At 44.4% G+C, this 20,148-nt stretch overlaps 1 protein-coding gene across 1 annotated transcript in view; it reads right to left on the reverse strand.

The window, feature by feature from the left end:
• TP63 (tumor protein p63) overlaps positions 1-14,689 on the reverse strand; it is a gene marked incomplete at both ends in the record, with an annotated part of 133,188 nt that extends 118,499 nt beyond the window's left edge. Inside the window, one exon of the mRNA XM_084639284.1 lies at positions 14,628-14,689. Coding sequence (XP_084495410.1) covers positions 14,628-14,689 — 62 coding nt within the window. The remainder of the gene's footprint in view (positions 1-14,627) is intronic.
• Positions 14,690-20,148: the final 5,459 nt, after the last annotated feature.

The following is a 20,148-nucleotide window of genomic DNA, read 5'->3' on the forward strand; positions in this document are numbered from 1 at the left end:
GGTTTGGATAGGGTCTGGCTAAAAATCCAAACTTTCAGGTGCTTTTCTGAACAAAACCTCAGCCCTTTTAAAGCTTTCCTGTCGTTAGTGTTGACGCTTTTTTGTGAGTGCAGCAGTCACCCGATTGCAGCACTTACAGCAGACTACTGAATCCAGCACTCGTGGTGGGTGTACTTTTAACATTTCCAGCCTTTCTTCTAGCAATCAGCATTCCTCAGTTTTCATTCATCTATGTCTGTCTCTCACACACACAGACCACAACGCAAAATAGGAAACTATTTATTATACTTAGTGTAAAGACAATTCAGCCAACTGCATCTGATCTTCAGCAAGATAGTCACGTTACTTGAAACTGCCTCATAATTAACACTATGCAATTCCACCAGTGGAGACTGGCGACATTTGAAAGTGGATAGAAAAAAGAGAACCGGACACCTCCAGCTAAATTACAACAGTGTCTGGTTCAAATCAGGATAGGCACGGCCCTGAGGGGCTGCCAACTGGATCTGGGAGGTTATTGCTGTCTTTTTTAAAATACAGGATAATGTGGATAAAAGGGAGCATCTATCAGTAGGGCTCTACCAAATTCATGGTCCATTTTGGTCAATTTCATGATCATAGGATTTTAAAAATTGTAAATTTCATGATTTCAGCTATTTAAATCCAAAATTTCACAGTGTTATAATTGCAGGGGTCCTGGAGTTGTGTGTGGGGGGGGTGGGGGTAGGGTGGTGGTGGTCGCAAGGTTATTGTCGGGGGGGGAGGGGGTGGCGGGTTTCAGGACTGCTACCCTTACTTCTGCGCTGTTGCTGGCGGCGGGCTGCCTTCTGAGCTGGGCAGCTGGAGAGCAGTGGCTGCTGGCCGGGAGCCCAGCTCTGAAGGCAGAGCCATCGGCAGCGCCAAAGGAAGGATGGCACGGTACGGTATTGCCACCCTTACTTCTGAGCTGCTGTCTGCGGAGCTGGGCCCTCGGTCAGCAGCCGCCACGCTCCGGCCGCCCAGCTCTGAAGCCAGCAGCGCAGATATGGTATGGTGTTGCCACCCTTACTTCTGAGCTGCTGCTGGCAGGGCGCTGCCTTCAGAGCTGGGCCCCTAGCCAACAGCCACTGCTCTGCAGCCGCCCAGCTCTGAAGGCAGCGCAGAAGTAAGGGTGGCAACACCACGAGTCCCCTAAAATAACTTTGCAACCCCCTGCAACTCCCCTTTGGGACAGGACCCCCAATTTGAGAAATCCTGGTTTCTTCCATTAAATCAGTATAGTGTAGGGTAAAAGCACACAAAAGACCAGATTTCATGGGTGGAGACTAAATGTCATGGTCCGTGACACTTTTCTCACGGCCATGAATGTGATAGGGCCCTCACTATCCGCTATGGTGGACTAAAGACCAATGGAATATTAATCCCAAAGAATGAAGTGAGCTGTAGCTCATGAAAGCTTATGCTCAAATAAATGTGTTAGTCTCTAAGGTGCCACAAGTCCTCCTTTTCTTTTTAGGGTTAAGGAAGAGGAACTTTATTTGCAACAAAAACACACCCGGTTAAATAATTGGGTATATTGGGGCAGGGAGAGTCATAATATACACCAATGTATGTTGTGTAAATGTAACTTCTCAGAAAGCATGATCCAGCCCGAGCAAAGGACTGAGAGCCAGGAATTCTCACATTATTAACGTATAGTTTATGTCCTGGATCTATGGTTAATAGATAGCTTCTAGTTAAGAAGACAACATCAGGTATTTGTAATCCTCTGCTTAATGTACACAAACACATACACAGTCTATACCAGTGGCTCTCAACCTTTCCAGACTACTATGCCCATTTCAGGAGTCTGGTTTGTGGTATGTACCCCCAAGTTTCACCTCACTTAAAAAGGACTTGCTTAAAAAATCAGGCAAAAATACAAAGGTGTCCCAGCACACTATTACTGAAAAATTGCTTAGTTGCTCATTTTTACCATATAATTATAAAATAAATCAATTGGAATATAAATTATTGTATTTACATTTCAGTGTATAGCATATAGAGCAGTATAAACAAGTCATTGCCTGTATGAAATTTAGTTTGTACTGACTTCACTAGTGCTTTTTATGTAGCCTGTTGTAAAACTAGGCAACTATCTAGATGAATTGATGTACCCCCTTGAAGAGCTCTGTGCACCCCAGGAGTACGCGTACCCCAAGTTGAGAACCACTGGTCTACACAGACAAGATCTGCTGGAATCACTGCACTGTTAAATATTGGATATTTATATGGAATCTTTTGAAGGAAATTCCCAAAGTATTTCACATGCCCTATACAGAGTGGAGCCCATTCCATGCCCACGCCCAGGCCCCACCCCTCTTACTTTATGCAGTTACTTACAACTCGGGACCTGGTCCTGCAAAAGCACACCAAGACACTGAAGTGCCTGGAACTACCCACAGTGCACAAAACTGAGCCCTTAGTTTTGTACATGTGTGTAGGGTCAGGACCAAGCTGCGCTGGGTACTTTGCACTGGTTAATGCAGAGGACTACGCCTAGTGCCTGACCTACATGTGGTCAATCACAGGCTCAGCTCATGTTTCCTCTGGAGGCCAAGGAGGCTGCGTTGCACACGGGCAGGTCCCTGTGGGAGACACTTATACTGCTACTGCCTATGTACCAGTGCACTGGCCAAGTAAGATCAGCCTCCGGTCCCGCTGGTCAGGCCCTTTCACAAACTCTTACAAAAGTCTGAAGGGAAACCATTCAGATCCCTAACTATAGTCACAAATCTCCCTTCTGCCTCCTTACACTGTTGTAACCAGTGACTGTAGCACACTTCTCTGACCCAGGTGATGGGAACCCCACTTGTCAGGGAAACACAGTGTGGGCTTAACGGATTACTCCTGCAGTGTGTTCAGCATTGACTAGCTCCCCCAGGTCCTGTCCCAGCCAACACTGAGCTCAGTACAAAACCCAGAGTGGATTAAGACTGCCTCTTCCCTGTTGGTCCAAGGAGACATTTCCTAGGCAAGAGTTTCTAAACCTTTTTGATACCAGGGACTGGTTTGCTGCCTTCCTAAAGTGTGTCCGGGAGATCTCAGGGACTGGTGTCGGTCCACGGACCGGTCGTGGAGAACCACTGCCCTAGGTGACTTACACATTCCACCCAGTGTGGAACGCTTTTAATTCCGTGACTAGACCTTCCTGAAGCATCATGGAATCAGGTTATCCCAGAAGTCCTCCCAAGCAAATCTCAGACTTTGTTTATACGAGTGCTTGAAGTTCTGAAGATTGTCCACTGGTGAGGACACTAGACACTGGAGCACATTGGACAGCAGGTGCTGAGTTGTTGTCATCCCAGGTCACGCAAGACAGACATTCTCTAAATTCAGTGGCAATGAGAAGGCCAGAGTGACAGGCTGGAGAGATGACATCATGCCCTCGTATAAAGAGGGGACCCAAGCCATGAAGGAAGCATGGCAGGTGAAATCATGCTGGCTACATTTGGTTCTTGGCACTGTCACGTTATATATGGACTCAGGGCGTTCAGCCTCATACATATAATCTTAGGAGAGAGGGACAGAGTCCCCAGGCATAGACCATCACATATACAGCTCTTTTTTAGAACAGGAATGCTTATACTGTCTACTGCTCACAGATTTCAGACATTTTAAGATGAGCCAGGTAGGACTTTGGCTCCCATAGGCACCTGCTTTTCAGAACGTAGCCATGGTTTTCATCACGCAAATTCCTGGCTCCATAAATTGTTCAGGAGGTTTATTTAACTTCCTCTCTCACATTTGCCTGGTCACACTGAATTGCTATAAAAAAAAATCATAATTATGCTGAAAATTCCCATCTCTCAGTAGAAGAGAGAAGTTGTAAAACACAGCTTCCTGTCTCCCAGTGTAGCATTATTAAAATTCAAACTGAAACACGAGCAAAGCAGATGGTACATGCAAAGTCTTGACTCTGTTTCTTGTCATTTTAGTCTATGCAGTGGGGCTGGCTTCCTCCGCTTAGCTGACTTCCCTCCCCACCTCAATGAGCTGAAATCCAATGGTGCTTTGGAGGATAAAAACAAACCAACCAAAATAAAATTATTCCCACTGGTTGGTCGATAACAACAGAAAATAAGATGTTCTGTTACATTTGGTGAGGGCTTCTGAAGGACAGAAATATAAAAAAGGAGTAAAAGCAGGAGTGTTTTCAGGAACTAATTAGCAAGCTACCTGCTGTAAACTCTGCCGGTATACTGCTCTGTGCTACCGGAAGTGCTTCCAATTCCTTCACCGCTAGAACTGTGCCTGTGGTACGTGTTTGTAGGACTGGACCCTTCTATCACAATGAACCCGGAGCTGCCTGCAGTGTTGCCACCTCTCACAGGGTTATGGAGAGTTTCATGATATTTGGTGCTTTTCTTAAAGTACCAACTCCTGGAATCATGTGAATACGCCAGAATCTCAGCTTTGATTTTTTTAAAAAGTAAGTTTCTTGCCTCATGGTGGTGGAGAAAAGCTTGCAGACGTGAACCCAAAAGGCTCAAAAGTTAGAAGGCAAATGCAAAGAACACCACATTTATTTTTTTAATCTTATGATTTGTAAACTGATCCCATGATTTTTAGGCGCTTGACTCATGATTTGGGAATGCTTACGGCTGGCAATACTGCAAGTAAGCCTTCCTGGTGGTCACTAAGCTACGGACCACTCAGCACTCCACAATGATGGCAGGGATGGGACCCAGATCCTCCTGCTCCAAAAGCACAGGAGCCTGCTTCCTGCATTACAGGAGAATCACCATTATCTGTCTAGGATCTATGACACACAGGTGAGCATTTCAAACGTGTGATGTTCAGATCAGCTACACGTTGCCAGCTTCTATTTTGTGCAGTTCTTCAACGTGCTTGTGGCTAGTGCCAGAGCATCTATTGCTGTATCCCAATGGAAAATGGAGCCTTCCCACAGAGAAGGGTTGGGTTTTTTAAAATATTTTAAAGTATTCTTTTTTTGCTGTCTAAAATGAGAATATTTAAACACTTGTAATTTAGTTCAGAGTTCTTCCCTACAGGCAGCTGCTCCTCAGATGCAGAGGGACCTAACCGAATCCACCTACTAACCATGAATCAGCACTAGTTAAATAGCACCACATGCGAGGTTCAAGCACCTGATAACAGAGGAGCCCTGCATCTCTATGCAAGGAGCTAGAGTCTGTTATAAGTCATTGCAAGAAGGTAAGTGATGCAATCAGGTATACAGAATATACAGGAAGTTATATAGGTAAATGATGTAAACAGAAATAAAGAAGAGTATTAACAACCCCTTATCACTGGAGCTGGGGGCGGGAAATGAATTTTTTTCTTATTTATTCTTCAAAATTGTTGATGTGAACTATAGCTGACAAAGAACACGCCAAAACAGTTGTAATTATTAAAATTGGTACATTACAAATATTTTCATTTGCATCAGAATTTTTCAGGGGCTTTTTCTGTCGACATTTTAATTTAAACAAACAAATTAATTAAAAACAAAAAAATCAAAACGGGAAAAGCGTTGACTGGCTGTAACTGTCAGACAAGAAGGAGGAAGTCAAGCCAGTATTTGGTGCCGGCAATCAATCTGGGCTGAATTCTGCCCCAGGGTGTGGAGTACCTTCCTCCACAAGTCCTGCCCACTAATACTCGCAGAGTAAGGTACTGCTAATGCAGAGTAAGAGAGGCAGCATCGGGCACTTTCTAAGCAAGCAGCATGCAGACTCACAGACGAGCCAGTCATTCTACACCCTGCCTGGTGTGGTATTGTTACACCTGAGTATGTTATGAAGTGACTTGGCCCATCTATGTTCTATTTCCCTGGAAAGCCAGATTCATTTTGTGCTGGTATTTTAGTCTGAGTCCAAGGTCACTCGACTGCTGGTTTTCTTCTATGATATGCTACAGGCCCATCTTTCTTCTCCTGGCTTTGGAAAATTCAGACAGTAATTTGGGCCATGTCTCATATTTCTTCTCGCTTGAAGAGCCACATCTTAAAGGAAAGACTCCCTTTTGGGATCCCCATCGTAGCAGCAATGCATTCCCCAGCAGCTCCTGTTAAAATTCTGAGCACACGGGACCAGATGCAGAGAGGTATTTAGGCACTTAAAAATGCAGATAGAAGCCTAGTAGGATTTACAAAACTGTTAAGCGAGTTAGGCACCTAACTCTCATTGGCTTCCAATGGGAGTTAGGCACCTAACCGAGGTGCCCATTCGCCTCTTTCAGTGCCTAAATACATTTGTAAATCTGGCCAGCACTGTTCTGAAGGGACTGAGAGGGTATTTCCAAGAATACAAATAGAACATTGAGCACAGGGAATGTGTGGGTGGGGGACCAGGAGAAGAACCGCTATAAAGCCTAATACGAATAGAAATGTTTACAGAACAGGAATTGTGAGGATTCCGCACTTTGCTCCCACCTGCACACAGTGGTTATCCTGCAAATCTGGCCCAAACCTGGCCTTTTTCTTTTATTCGCTGCTAAAAAAAAAAAGACGGATCCAGGGCTGTAAATCATTGTAGCTGCTGAAAGAGGACATGGCAAGTTAACTATTAGCAGGGTGGGACCACGCAAATAAACGAAGGATTATATTTACAACATTTACCATGAACATCATGAGCACATCTAAACAGATGAGCCATTGAGTGTCTGATTCATTAATTTTTTCAGCCTTGCTGGAGGTGGAAAGGGGGAGGGGAGAGGATCCCATGAATCAAGCATTCTCTCCCCAGAGCAAAAAGGACCACACAGAAGACTTTATAAATTCTCCATCCATCCCCTTTTAGAGCCAGAAAAAACAGAGACAACAGACAATTCAGTTCCACTTTAATCCCTTAAAGAACACAAAAGAGATCTCCAAGCAGACTGGCACCTTCTGCCTACATTCTGGGCAGCGAGGTCTTAAGGAAAAAACTTGAATGAAAATGACTATGAAAGTATATGGTATCCTCCACACAAAAATGTCTCCCTAACAAAGAGAGAAGAGGTCCAGAAAACGGCAACACCAAACCAGAGTGGGTGGATGGGAAGAGAGAACGGGGTTTCTATAAACAGAGACATTAAAAAGGACCAAAATTATTTAAAGGTTTATTCTTCTCCAGAGAAGCAAGGCTAGCAATAATGTCTGGTACAGAGAAGACCTAGCCTGTGTTCTGTTGCACTTTCATAACACAGGAAGAAGGGGTAACTCAATGAACAGACTTCAACATTTAAAAAACAATAGTGAAACCTATACAAGAAAACATTGTCATCAGGAGCCTAAAGTTGTCCTGTCACTCATTTGTGTTCCCCCTTTGTTAGGTCACCTCAGCTAAAGCACTGATTTTTATTGGTTCTTAGAGTGGCCAATTGAAACAGGTTTCGCTGCACTCTTTATGCAGTATACAGTTAACCTGTGGAACTCTCTGCTATAGGGTATTATCAAGGTGAATAATTTACTGGTATAAGGGTCTAAACAGAGTTAGGACCTGATTTCAAAAGTTCTCACCACCCAGCAGCTCCTGTTGTGACACCTATGGCCAAATTTTCACCCGAGTGTAACACACCAAGAGTCACTCATGCAAATCTGGCTGCAGTGGTGGGTGATGTGCCCTGGGAATGTCTGGTCAGCCATTCAAGACTTCTACCAAGGAGAACGGCCTGCACAATTACACTGGCTAGAATACAAATGACACGGGCTCATAAGTCTGGAGACTCAAGCGATTCCCATGGTGGGTAGGGTGGAAGGGTCAGGAAAACCAGCTCTCCTGAACCCCTCACCTCTGTGGAGCAAGCTCAGTCCAGCTCTGATTGAAGTCACTGGCAGTTTTGGTCAGGGGCTTAAGCAATAGGGTGACCACATAGCAAGTGTGAAAAATCGGGACACTTTTTTTCGGGCGTGGGAGGGGTACAGTTGCATATAAAAGACAAAGCCTCTAATATCGGGACGTCTGATCACCCTAGTCATCAGGAGCAGGCACCATCCTCCTTACGTGCTTGGAAAGCACCTAGTGCCTAGCAGATGCTTTCATACATTCGTTAATAACAAGCCACATGGTTTTCTTCATTTGGGTTTGGTGCTTTCAGTTAAAGCAGCAAGTTTTGGCCACTGCCACAAGCAGGATATCAGACTGGTTAGATGATTGTTCTGCCCTGGTGTAGTAATATTTATGCTATTAAATAGTACAGCATACCCTACGGAGTAAGGAGTACAACTGTCCACAAGCAAGAAATCTGTGGAACCAGATTAGCCCTGTCTGCCAGAGTGAGGTATTGATTTTGTTTTCAGATACTATGTTTAAATATTATTCTGACAACGGTTCATCATCATATCACCCAGCTTGTCTTAAATAGAAAGATGAGCGACTTGCACTAAAATTACTATAGGCAGGGCCAGATTTAGGGGCAGGTGACCCATGCAACTGCATGGGGTGCCGGGCTTGGGGGGCGCCGGGCTGTGGGAGCTGTTTTTGTTGTGAGCAAATTTATTGTCTCGCATGACAGGGATAAATCATGCATCAAAGTCATGAAACAGACTACAAATGCAATACAAAATAAGATATTCAAAAGTTTAACAAATTGAGGGGAGGGGCACTGAAGATGCTCCTCGCCTGGGGCATCATTTGGTCTTGGGCCAGCCCTGACTACAGGTCCACTGAATGAATAACTTTCTATTTGATTCACAACTGGACAAGGGACACAGCGTACATCTCTGTGCTGTGAATAACTCTCAGCTGTCCCTGTTTACAAGGTGGGGCCTGCATTTTTGATCCAAATGGGCTTCCTTCCTACACCAACATGGACATCTCTGTTTTATTACCCCAGGTGAATAATAATGAGCACTTACATAAAGGGATGTTCACCTTCAAAGTAACTTATAAGCATTAACTTTCACAAGACTTTTATTTGGCAAATAAGTATAGTAACATTGTTCTCTTATTCCACATGTGAGAGAGCTACGGCAGAGCAGTTACTTGCCCACGTACACATATGAAGTAATTATTAGAATTAAATAAAGTTTGCAGATGACACAAAAATTGGGGGCGTGGTAAATAATGAAGAGGACAGGTCACTGATTCGGAGTGATCTGGATTTCTTGGTAAACTGGGGGCAGGCAAACAATATGTTTTAATATGGCTAAATGTCAACGTATACATCTGGGAACAAAGAATGTAGGCCGTCCTTACAGGACTCTATCCTGGGAGACAGTGACTCTGTAAAAGATTTGGGGGTTGTGGTGGAAAATCAGCTGAACATGAGATCCCTGGGTGACGCTGTGGCCAAAAGAGCTAATGCAATCCTTAGATGTGTAAACTCAAGTAGGAGCAGAGAGGCTATTTTACCTCTGTATTGGCACTCGTGCAAAAGCTGCTGGAACACTGTGTCCAGTTCTGACGCCCAGAATTCAAGAAGAATGGTGATAAATTGGAGAGGGTTCAGAGAAGAGCCACGAGAATGATTAAAGACTTAGAAAACCTGCCTTATAGGGACAGACTCAAGGAGCTCAATCTATTTAGCTTAACAAAGAGAAGGTTAAGGGTGACTTTATCACAGTCTGTAAGTACATCCATGGGGCACAGATATTTAATAATGGGCTCTTCAGTCTAGCAGAGAAAAGTGTAACATGATTCAATGGCTGGAAGTTGAAGCCAGACAAATTCCGACTGGAAAGAAAGCACACCTTTTTGACAGTAAGAGGAATTAACCATTGGAACAATTTACCAAGGGTTGTGGTGGGTTCTCTATCACAGATCAATTTCAAGATTGGATGTTTTCCTAAAAGCTCTGCCCTAGGAATTATTTGGGGAAGTTCTCTGGCCTGTGTTCTTCAGGATGTCAGGCCAGATGATCACAATGGACCCTTCTTTGAATCTAAGAAACTCAGGAGTTTTGGTTACCGGGCCTGTACTGAGACCACATCTCTCCAATAATTGAAATCCATGAATCTAAGTCATGGTCATTCGTTTAAAAGAAGCTATTAAAACTTTTCCTCCTCATCCTCCCATGCACCCTAACAAATTTCTGGGAGGAGATTTTTCCATTAACCTCTTTTTTAAAAAAAGCTTCAAGATTTAACTCTCTTTTGGATAAAGAAGACTGTGACCAAGCCTAAGAACCCATATTTCTGACATAAGAACCCATATTTCTGACATAGATTCAACAGGGGTTAGAAGTGATCAGTGAGATTCAAGGACTGTTTCTCAAGCCCAAACAATTAGTGAGAGTTTTAGAAGGTTTCTAAGCCAATTAGCAGTGTGATTTATATGGACAGAAATTAAAGAAGAAAGCAGTTTGTAAGTGAGTCCATTATGTTAATGGAACTATACCAAGGATGAGTTTGCTCCAGTGAATACCTATGAAATGCCAGCAATCAGAGACTTTGAGACAACAGATTTTGCATTTGCGTGAGCGAAGAGGGAGCCAGATGTAAGGACAGGCAGGATGTTAATCTGTTTCTCCTAACAGGTGCGTCTCTTACAAAGAAAAACATAATCCAAAGGGAGCAGAGTTTCTAGGTAAAGTACAGTCTAATGACCATCAATTCCAAAAACATGAGTGACTTATCTGTAAACATCACTCCCCCATCTAGACTTAAGCTGAAAAAAGTGGCTTGGAGAGAAGGACTAATTATATAGCTCCAAGCATTGGGACTTTGATCATAATTACAGTGCCTTCCTGGTTTTACATTAGTAGCTTTCAACTGCAGCTAGGCAGACACTTCTTGAAAGTCGAACCCCCATCTATTTTAGAGAGGTAGATTATTTGATGACTCACAATTATTGTAGGTTTTCTGTCATACCTGTTACTAGTATATCTAAGGTCCTGATCCAGGAAGGTACTTAAGAGCACATGTCATTTTATGGACAAGTAGTTCCACTGACTACAATGAGTAGACAGGTTTCAGAGTAGCAGCCATGTTAGTCTGTATTCGCAAAAAGAAAAAGAGGACTGGTGGCACCTTAGAGACTAACCAATTTATTTGAGCATAAGCTTTCGTGAGCTACAGCTCACTTCATCGGATGCATGGAGTGAGCTGTAGCTCACGAAAGCTTATGCCCAAATAAATTGGTTAGTCTCTAAGGTGACACAAGTCCTCCTTTTCTTAATGAGTAGATAGTTCACTGAGACTAATCATGTCATTAAAGTTATGCATGTGGTTAAGTACCTTGGATCTGGGCCAAAGAGCTGAACTACCTTTAGAACTAATGAATGACTCTTTATAGAACTTCTCTTGGTTTATAACAAAAATGGAACCCTTGCTTTTAGTTTATTGTTTGAAGTAATTGGTTTTTGACGTTCACCTGTCATTGGGATCTTATCCTTTCGAGGGAAAACATGAAACAACTTAGCCACACGCCTCTTCTGCTAACTGCACCTTTTGCAGCGCACTTACACACTCTACCTTGGATGTTTGCACTACTGCCCAGGGAATAGTCCAGTTGAGTGGTCCATTTCTTTATCCAGGCCGTGAGCTCAGGTCACGGAGCACTGAACTGCTCATAGCAATATATTCCGCTTATCAAGGGAGGTCCGTATGCTGCAGCTAGCCCAGCTCATCTCTGCTATTGTGACCCACAAGTGTTCTTGGTTTCACCTGCCACATTTAGCAAGTGGTAAGCAGCCTCAAAAGTGTTATGAGATGGGTACTTCCCCTCAACAACCTGTGCCACAATCTCTCCACCTTGAGGGCTTAGAAACCTATGGACAACAAGTGCTATATGTGAGTATTATTAAGGAAATAACTGTTAATGGTACAGGGCCCCGTTCTACTCACCTGCTGGCCCAGGAAACTCCATGGGGCTCATCTCACATCATCTGCCTTTCAATCTCCCTTGTAATATTGAAGAGGTTTGGGGACAGCACAATGGAAAGACATGGAGGAAAACTCTAAAAGCCACAGTTCTTAGCCCTCAATGGCAAAGGGAAGCATAAAACCTGCAGAGCACTTTCTCTGCCACTACCCACCCCTGGGAGCGCATTTGCCAGACACTCCAGAATCAGCACGGAACTTCTCCTTTCCTGGAGGGAGCCCATGGACACGTGGCTAAAGCATCACACAGGAACAAGGAGGTCGAGTTTAAGAAAATACCCTAAATCAAAATGAGAAACAGCTCTAATTTCAGGAGGGTTTGCATACTTAGCACTAAATATGTTTATTAAAAAAGGGGTTGGGGTTCATGAAGTAAAGCTAGCTGCAACTTGGAACTTCCATTCGGGGGGGTAATTCTGACATTTTGAAATTTCCCTTCATCACAAATCAGAAAGAAAATTCCCCAGGATTTAATTTAGGAAACATCAAAACTACTATATTGAAGCATCGTCTCATTTCAATGCGGTTAAAATGCTTCCTTCCAACTTTCTCATTTTGATTGTCTACTTTGTATTATATAAATAATATTATCATCATATAAAGGTCAAAAGAAGCACTTTGACCTTATTCAAAGGAAACATTTAATAACAGATACTTCCCATGAAACATTTCAATTTCATAAGCAGCATTTTCCAACAGAAAACTTCCACTGGAAAAATCCCGAACAGCTTCACTATGAAAGATCCTGTTACGTCCTCTTACCCAGAGGATCAGCATAGCTTAGGCAGTGGCAAGGTAAGCATGCCCACTCAGAGTTCAGTCAACATGCCTTACCCCTCGTGGAGGAATGAGAAGGAAAAGATTTAGACTTTGGCTTCTGAGCCTGCCAACACAGGGGCCAATGGTAGGGGTGGCTTTTATAATGCAGACTCAGAACCCTAGGAACTGGACCAAGCCCACCTCTCATTTCATGCAAATAGCCAAATAGCCTGTGGGCATTACTGGGCTGGATTTGAGCCAGGGACCCGATATCACTGGCTGTCAAACATTACCAGTCCCAAATCACCCTGTACCCTCCTCCCACACTATTTATACATGTATCTGCAAAAATTCAGTGTGACAATAAGGCACAAAACTTGGACCACAAGCTATAGACAAAGGATTTGCTTTTTCATAGATTTTTAAGGCCAGAAGGGACCGTTATGATAGACTGACCTCCTGGATACACAGGCCAGAGAACCTCACTCAGTGAAGCCCTGAATTTCTGCTTGAACTACAGCATATATCTTAGAAAGATGTCCATCTTTACTTCAAGATTTTGAGTGATGGAGAGTTCACCACATCCGTAGGCAAGTTGTTCCAGAGATTAATTACCCTCACTTTTAAATGTTCCAGAGATTAATTACCCTCACTTTTAAATGTTTGCTCCTTATTTCTACTCTGAATTTGCTCAGCCTTGCCTTCCAGGCACTGGATCTCCTTCTGCCTTTGTCTGATAGATTAAAGAGCACTTTGCGATCATCAGAAATCTTCTCCCCGTGTAGGTAGTGTATTTCTTTTGCACCAGCACAGCTTCATTGAGGTCAGTTGGATTGCACAGATTTCATGGAGATCAGAATTTGGCGGAGTTTGTGTCAAGAGCAATACAACTTCTGTTGTGGAAGGTTTCACAGGGAAAACCAATACCCTCCTGCTATGTTCCACATTCCCCAACTAAGGCAGCGCAGCCAAGGAGTGCTTGCTATTTCTCACCGCCAGCCCTCCTCCTTCCCCCAAACCTCAGGCGCTCTCTCTCTCCCTGCCAGTTTTCCACACTGCCCACAGGGCTCATCACATGGGGCAAGTGCTGGGTACATATCAGCATGGAGTAGGGGAAGAGAAAAACATTATGGCAAATCTTGTTAATGAAAGCGAGATCACAAAGCTTCTATAATCCCCTGGGTTATGTGACAGTAACCAAGCACTTACTTAAACAGACAGCCCTGCAATATAAGCAGCCTTCATTAGGCAAAGCGCTGAAGGATGAGTTAACCCAGGAGTCTCTGGCCAACAAGCTCTCAAAATGCAGATAGAAACTATCCTTCAAGGAGTGTCTCCACAAGAGATCACAATGAAAGGACTTCACCTCTCCTTGCTTTATGACTGGAAAAATACCGTCTGCATGTCATTTGCATGTTTAAATATAGCAAGCGCCTGTTAGAAGAAACAAACAATCTGATACACTGAGACCCCATTCTGTGATGTGCTTTTTTATCATCTGGAAAGCTATATAACAGCTTAACAAAACTAAAAATAAGAGTTGTTGTTAAGCCATGATGTTTGCTATTAAGCAGCACACGAAAATATTCTTTGGAAATGACAGCATCTCAGAAAGACAGCAAAAAAACTTCGACAGTTTGGATCTTCTCCACAACTTACTTGATTCATGTTTTAAATACCCAGAACTCAAGGTATCCTACTAATGCTTATGTTCTGCCAGGAGCCTTTTCATTTAAAAAACAAATCTATATACAATTGAAGTACTTTTGATACTTCTCAAAGCACAGTAATAGTCTAACCCAAGCGCAAGGCAAAAATATTGTTGGCTTTCACATTATTTATCAGATATCTTTTCTGTAGCCAAAGAGGAAAGGGGAGATATTTTAAACGGATGTTTATAATTAAACAATAACCAGTTAGAAAGCCAAAAATAATAATCAGCTCCACCGAGCATGAAGCAAGTGGCACATTTTTCCCCCATGCAGCCCAGCTGCCACTGCATGCTAGCAGAAAAGATAATAATTACACAAGGCACTCGGATCAAATCTGCGATAGGAGAAACTTATGTCACACTCTAACTCACCGCTGCATGCAGGGATCAGGGTAATATTGCAAGGTGGTGTATGGTGCAGGTTCAAAATTCATTTCCTCCGATCCCTCTTCAGGGATAAACAAAACAAAACAAATATATATATATAAAGCCAGCAGGCTAAATGCAATAAGGTCAAGTGATACAAGAGATAGCACTTTAGAGACTTATTTTACACTTGCAAATGGGTGGGATCTTCCAGAGGCTTGGCCAATGGGATTCATCAAGTGACCTGAGCATCACAGTCACTCCTTACCAGCTGGGCATCTTCTGCAGAGATATTTCCCCCTCCTCTCTGCATCCTTAATAATCTTTGGTGCACATCGGCCACACTTGTTGTTGGGAACTCATTTCGGGCATCTCTGAACTTCTGATCTCGCTGGCCATTGGTTGCCTTCCATGATGACCTCAGAGTTTAATTTTGGCAGTTCTGGGATTTTGCAAACTGCTATACTCATTGGTCAACTTTGCCTCCAAATGGCCAGAGTTTCCTGTGCTGGGTGCTGCGCCTGCATTGAATTTGATCTTGCTCTGCATGCTTTCATGACCACCTCTGGGGCTAACACGTTTACAGAGTCGCCTAGGGGAATTTTCATGTCAGTCTCTCGCTGCAGTTAAACTGTCCGTTGTGGTCACAGTTTCAAAAGCTGAACAACCAAAAACCCAGGGAAATTCCTCAATTAAATTTAACTCTGAACACTTGCTCCTTTACCCCACAAAACAAAACAAAACCAAAAACAAAAACAAAAAAAAACAAATTTTCAATTTTTCTATAGGATTCTTTCCCTTTTTTTAAGGAATTTTAAAAATCCCAGTATGGTTTTATAGTTCTTATAACTCTCCCACGGAGAGTTGCAACATACTTGGATATTTAAAAAACCTTTCCCAGGAAGGAATTAAAGAATAAATCCATTTATTTTCTGGGCTGTTACAAAGCAGCTAGAAACAGCAGCAAAGTCAAGTCCATAGGAGGAAATCAGCCTTGATAAGGGAAAAGATAAAAAGCAGGTTGATCCCCATCAAGAAAAACAAAATGAGTTTTTATTTTTCACCACCAGGAAACACACGAGGGAAACAACCTGCTCTGTTCCCACTGCTTCAGCCCCTCCATGTCTCGCTCAAATAGTGCATGCTGTAAACCTATCCTGGTTTTGTGGTTTTGGAGAATGAATGAAATATGAATCAGGAGCTAAATTAAAATGGATTCCAGCAGGAAAAAATAGCGTCCACGTATCTATCCACCAACAGGATTGCATCTTCAAGCAGAAGGGGGAGGGGAGCTGACCCTCAACTCACCTACCCACAATGCACCTGCAAGGTGCTGATGTCAGCGCAAATGCCAACCTCATGAGCAAAAGCCAGGAGCCCTCTTCAGAGACAGAGAGCTGGGCTTTTTATTTTTCCTCGTAGGAAATTTTGGTTGGAAGCGTGTCATGTGGAAACATTTTCTTTGCTGTCTGTGCCAGGGTGGCAGGGAAGCTATTTAAAACTTGACATTCTCCACCCACACTCAGCCTGATAGTTCCTAACATCTGTGAATTGTGAATCCCATAAACTTGCAGCCCTGAGCCCTGGCCAATTCCAGGCAGTTAACATTGCAACATGTGCAGTTCATGGAGAAAGGGGGGATTGGTAATTAATTCTAGAAACGGAAGTCAAGGGCTCTGTCCCTGTCAGACATAAGGCTGTCTACAAGACCCGCTCACTGTTTGCACACTGCAATGACTCCATTAACATTAAGCCTATACCTAGCTTTTCACCTTCCTGCTCCAGGTTGATTCCCAGGTTAAGAACCTGCAGCTTGGATCAGTGTCAGCACTAGCCTTTACAAATGTGACAAGTATCTCCAGTTCATCGGTAATTACCTCAAAGGAAAGAAAAGTCCAGCATAGACATACCCTGAGAAATCCATGCTTACAGCTAGAATTCACCTCTGTTCTATTCTATTCCCACTGTGGTAGTCTTCACCTACCATTAAAGATGGCCTGGCACAGGCCAGGATGGTCAGATTAGGCTTCAGGAGTCAAGTTCAAGATTGAATCAGAGTTTGGCCTTGGGGGTCAGATTAAGCAGCACCAAAATCTGGTGAGCTCTTAACACAACTCAAAGGATTTCATGTTTCCATAAGATTTTGGCCCAAATGGTAGAACTCTCATAGGATTAAAAACCTCATAAAAATGGTACTGCCCTTGAAATTGTGGTCAGATCTAAACTGGAAGTGGAAAAATCCCCCTTCCAGTGCGGGATCAAACCCAGGACCAAAAACTTTGGGAGAAATTTGCACCTGAGGATTCTGATCCAGAGTTCCAGAAAGGCAGACTTGCAGTTCTGGTTTCGACCAGTCTTTACCTAGTATGTGGCAAAATAACATCTTGCATTCATGCAGCTCTTTTCTGCCCAAGAGAGCCCAAAGGGCTTTATAAAACTACAGCATGCATGTAACGGCATCACTTTCTGTGCCACTGAAATGCAGTCAGCTCTGGGGTAGAACATAGCAGCTGTTTACCACCACATGAACACTGCACAACAGTTAGGCCAGGAACCGAAGGGGAATCCAGCAATATCCAAAGGAAATTTCAAGGGAACAAATACTAGATGTGTAATCTCCTGGTCACGGCTTGTTGCATGTCCCTTTCTGCGCCTCATCCACAGAGGATGAGAGTCTGTTACAGTCTCAGCCACAGAGCCTGGCAGTTTAGCTGAAGCTGTAGAGACTCATGGTCCTGGTATTGGCCAAGATGGTAGCCATCCCAAATGGACTGAATGCAATCAGATATTCCCTAAATTGCAATTCACACTGAAAACATCCCCACTATTGCAAGATAAATAATTGTAATAAGTGCTACAAGATCTTAAAAGGTCCAGGAACATGGTTCTGTATCTCATCTGAAAGACAGCAACTAGTGATTGCATCCCTTGTAGAAACTTTCTAGGCCTTTTCCTTAAGGACTTGAACAGGTGCCATGCACCTTAGAGCCAGGCACATGAATGACTCGGAACCCTCATGGCTACAGCTGGGGAAACTCTCAACGGTTCAAAGTTTTGTGAATTTTGGATCAACATCCAAAATCTGGATGCTTCTTCCAATCTAGCCAAACCTTTTCGCCTACAAAACAGGGCTGGAACAGTTTGTCCCACGCTCTTTGGATGCTTCTATTCCAGTCCTGGCTGGAAGATGGAAGTGTAGACCACCACTGTGGACGAAGTGATCTATACCTCGACCACCTGGTGAGATTCTTCATGGCCTTCCCCGTCCTCTGACAGCTAATGCTCATTCCTGAAGGCAGAGCCGTTCGGCTTGTGGAATTCACACAGTGGCTGTTCGATCTCAGGGGTGGAATTTTTTTTTTCCCTTGCTCAGTTCTATTAGGTGAACCACACGGAGCCCCTCACTTTGGCTGAGCTAGTTACAGGCACTGTGCTAAGCGTCTCTCGGCTGGAAGTCGCTCCTCACATATACTCTATAGTGGAAATCTGGGGCAGAGAGAGAGAGAGAGAGAGAGAGACTCCCACCCGCTGCGTTGCCAGCACCCTTTCCCACATAGCTGGGAGGTTCTCCAGGCTGAATGCCATCCAGCCCACATACTTATCCTTCCTTGAAGGAAATCTGTTGGGTAATGGGGGAGAAAAAGGCTCACGTTGAAGAGCAAAGAATTCAGATGCGGTGCAGCTGCCCATTTTGCGGCTGGTCAATTTCACCCTGGCAGGCTGGAATTAAAGAGGCAATTGTGAGGAGGGTAACTCAGTGGCAGCATCTCTGGAGGGTAAAAGAGCCTGTGATAGGCCAGCTGGTCCCATCATCTCAGAGGACGTTGTCACACAGTCTGGCAATGGGATGATACTTCCTCGCTAGCAGGGTGCACATGCCTTAGAGAAGCGCGAAGGAAGCCAGGGCATTGCAGATCTGTCTGCGGGATGGATTTGCAGTTGGAGTCTCACATGAATGAGGTGGCATAAGGGTATGCGGAGGAGGTATGTGTGTAGGTGGGTTAGAATGCTGGGTGTCACTCCAGCACTGTTGTTTTTGAGTCTGGGAGAGACAGACAGCTGCGGGGCTCTCCCTCCTCCCACACTCCCCTAGTGCACAGCGTTTAAGATGTTTTGTCTAAGTGCACGTGAGGGTTTGGATGGAAATAAAAAAGCTGAGCTTTAGAGCATCTCATATGGCAGGGAAGGAGGCTGAATTCTCTGGTGATTACCACAGAGAGCTGGGTGTCAGGACGCCTGGGTTCTATTCCCGGTTCTGCCCTGATTCACTGTGACACTCTCTGCGGCTGAGGGGAACCTATTGCAGCTCAGGGGGAGGGGGAAGCCAGGTTGGCTTGAAGCCATCCTCCAGATCTGGGGGATCAGTCCACAGTACAGTTGGGTTTGCGTATGTGGAAAATTGTGGGATCCCTCCTACCCCACCCCCATTTTCCTATTTTTCAATTGAATCATGGACATATTTTCCAGTTTTTCTGAGTTTGGGGGTTTCCCCCCTGCCTTTTTGCCACTGAATGAGGGAAAAAGGGGGCTCCAGGGTGGGAGACTGAAGAATGTCCTCCCACCCCCAAATGTTGGTACTTTTCATAAAACATAGTTCCCATTTTCCCACCACCATCAGGCCCCAGTGTAAGCAGAGGGACAAAGGCCCCCTTCCCTGGGGCCATTTCTTGCAACTGAAAATAGCAAGAACTCAGCATGCTAGCCAAGCCAAGCCCCCTTCTCCATTTCCCTGACCCCAAGGTTGGGGGCTGGCCGGAGACCCAGCACAGAGCCATTCCACCAGCCCTGTGCTGCTGGGGGGCCACCTGTTCTGGAGGCATTCCCAACTTCACCCCGCTTTTCTGGTCACACACCAGCATAAAGGGGGCTCTGTAGATAATGGGGGAATATCCCCCACATTCCCCAGCTTTAAAGGAATGCTCTGAAAATGACATGGGCTTGAAACTGGGGTTGAGGAATGATGCAATCTCACCATTAGCATCACTGAGGGGGAGCCTCCAAGCCAGCCTCCCATTGCTAACATGGGGCCAGACACACAGCATCTCTTAGCAATTACTGTAAATGATGCTAGAAATGTTCATCTCCAGGCATCCCTTCAGCTCAAGGGGGTGAAGGTTCTGGATTTCTACGTGTGAAATTGATTTCATAGAGAGGGGACTGAATGAAGCGCTCAGATCCAGACACGATCCCCCCCAATATTCACAGGGTTTGGGGATCTGGGATTCCGGTTTGGGTCCCTCTCCACAGAGCATGTCACTGCCATTAACTAATGAACTCCCATGCCATCTGCGTATGGCAGGGAAACATCGCTGCCGTAATTTTCCAGGTGGGGAAAATAAGACACAGGAAAGGGAAGTGACTTGACCAAGGTCACAGAGGGCAATAGTGTCAGAGGCCGAGTTCATGAGCTGCTGGCTCCTGGTCCACTACTCAGACCCCTAGAGCAGGCCTCGCTCTTAAGAGAGAGGGGTGTAGCCCTCTAAAGCTTCTAGGGGTGCAGTGGAGTGACTGCCGGCATCCCCTGCTT

This window comes from Lepidochelys olivacea (assembly GCF_965140295.1).
Source record: "Lepidochelys olivacea isolate rLepOli2 genome assembly, chromosome: 9".
NCBI lineage: Eukaryota > Metazoa > Chordata > Testudines > Cheloniidae > Lepidochelys > Lepidochelys olivacea.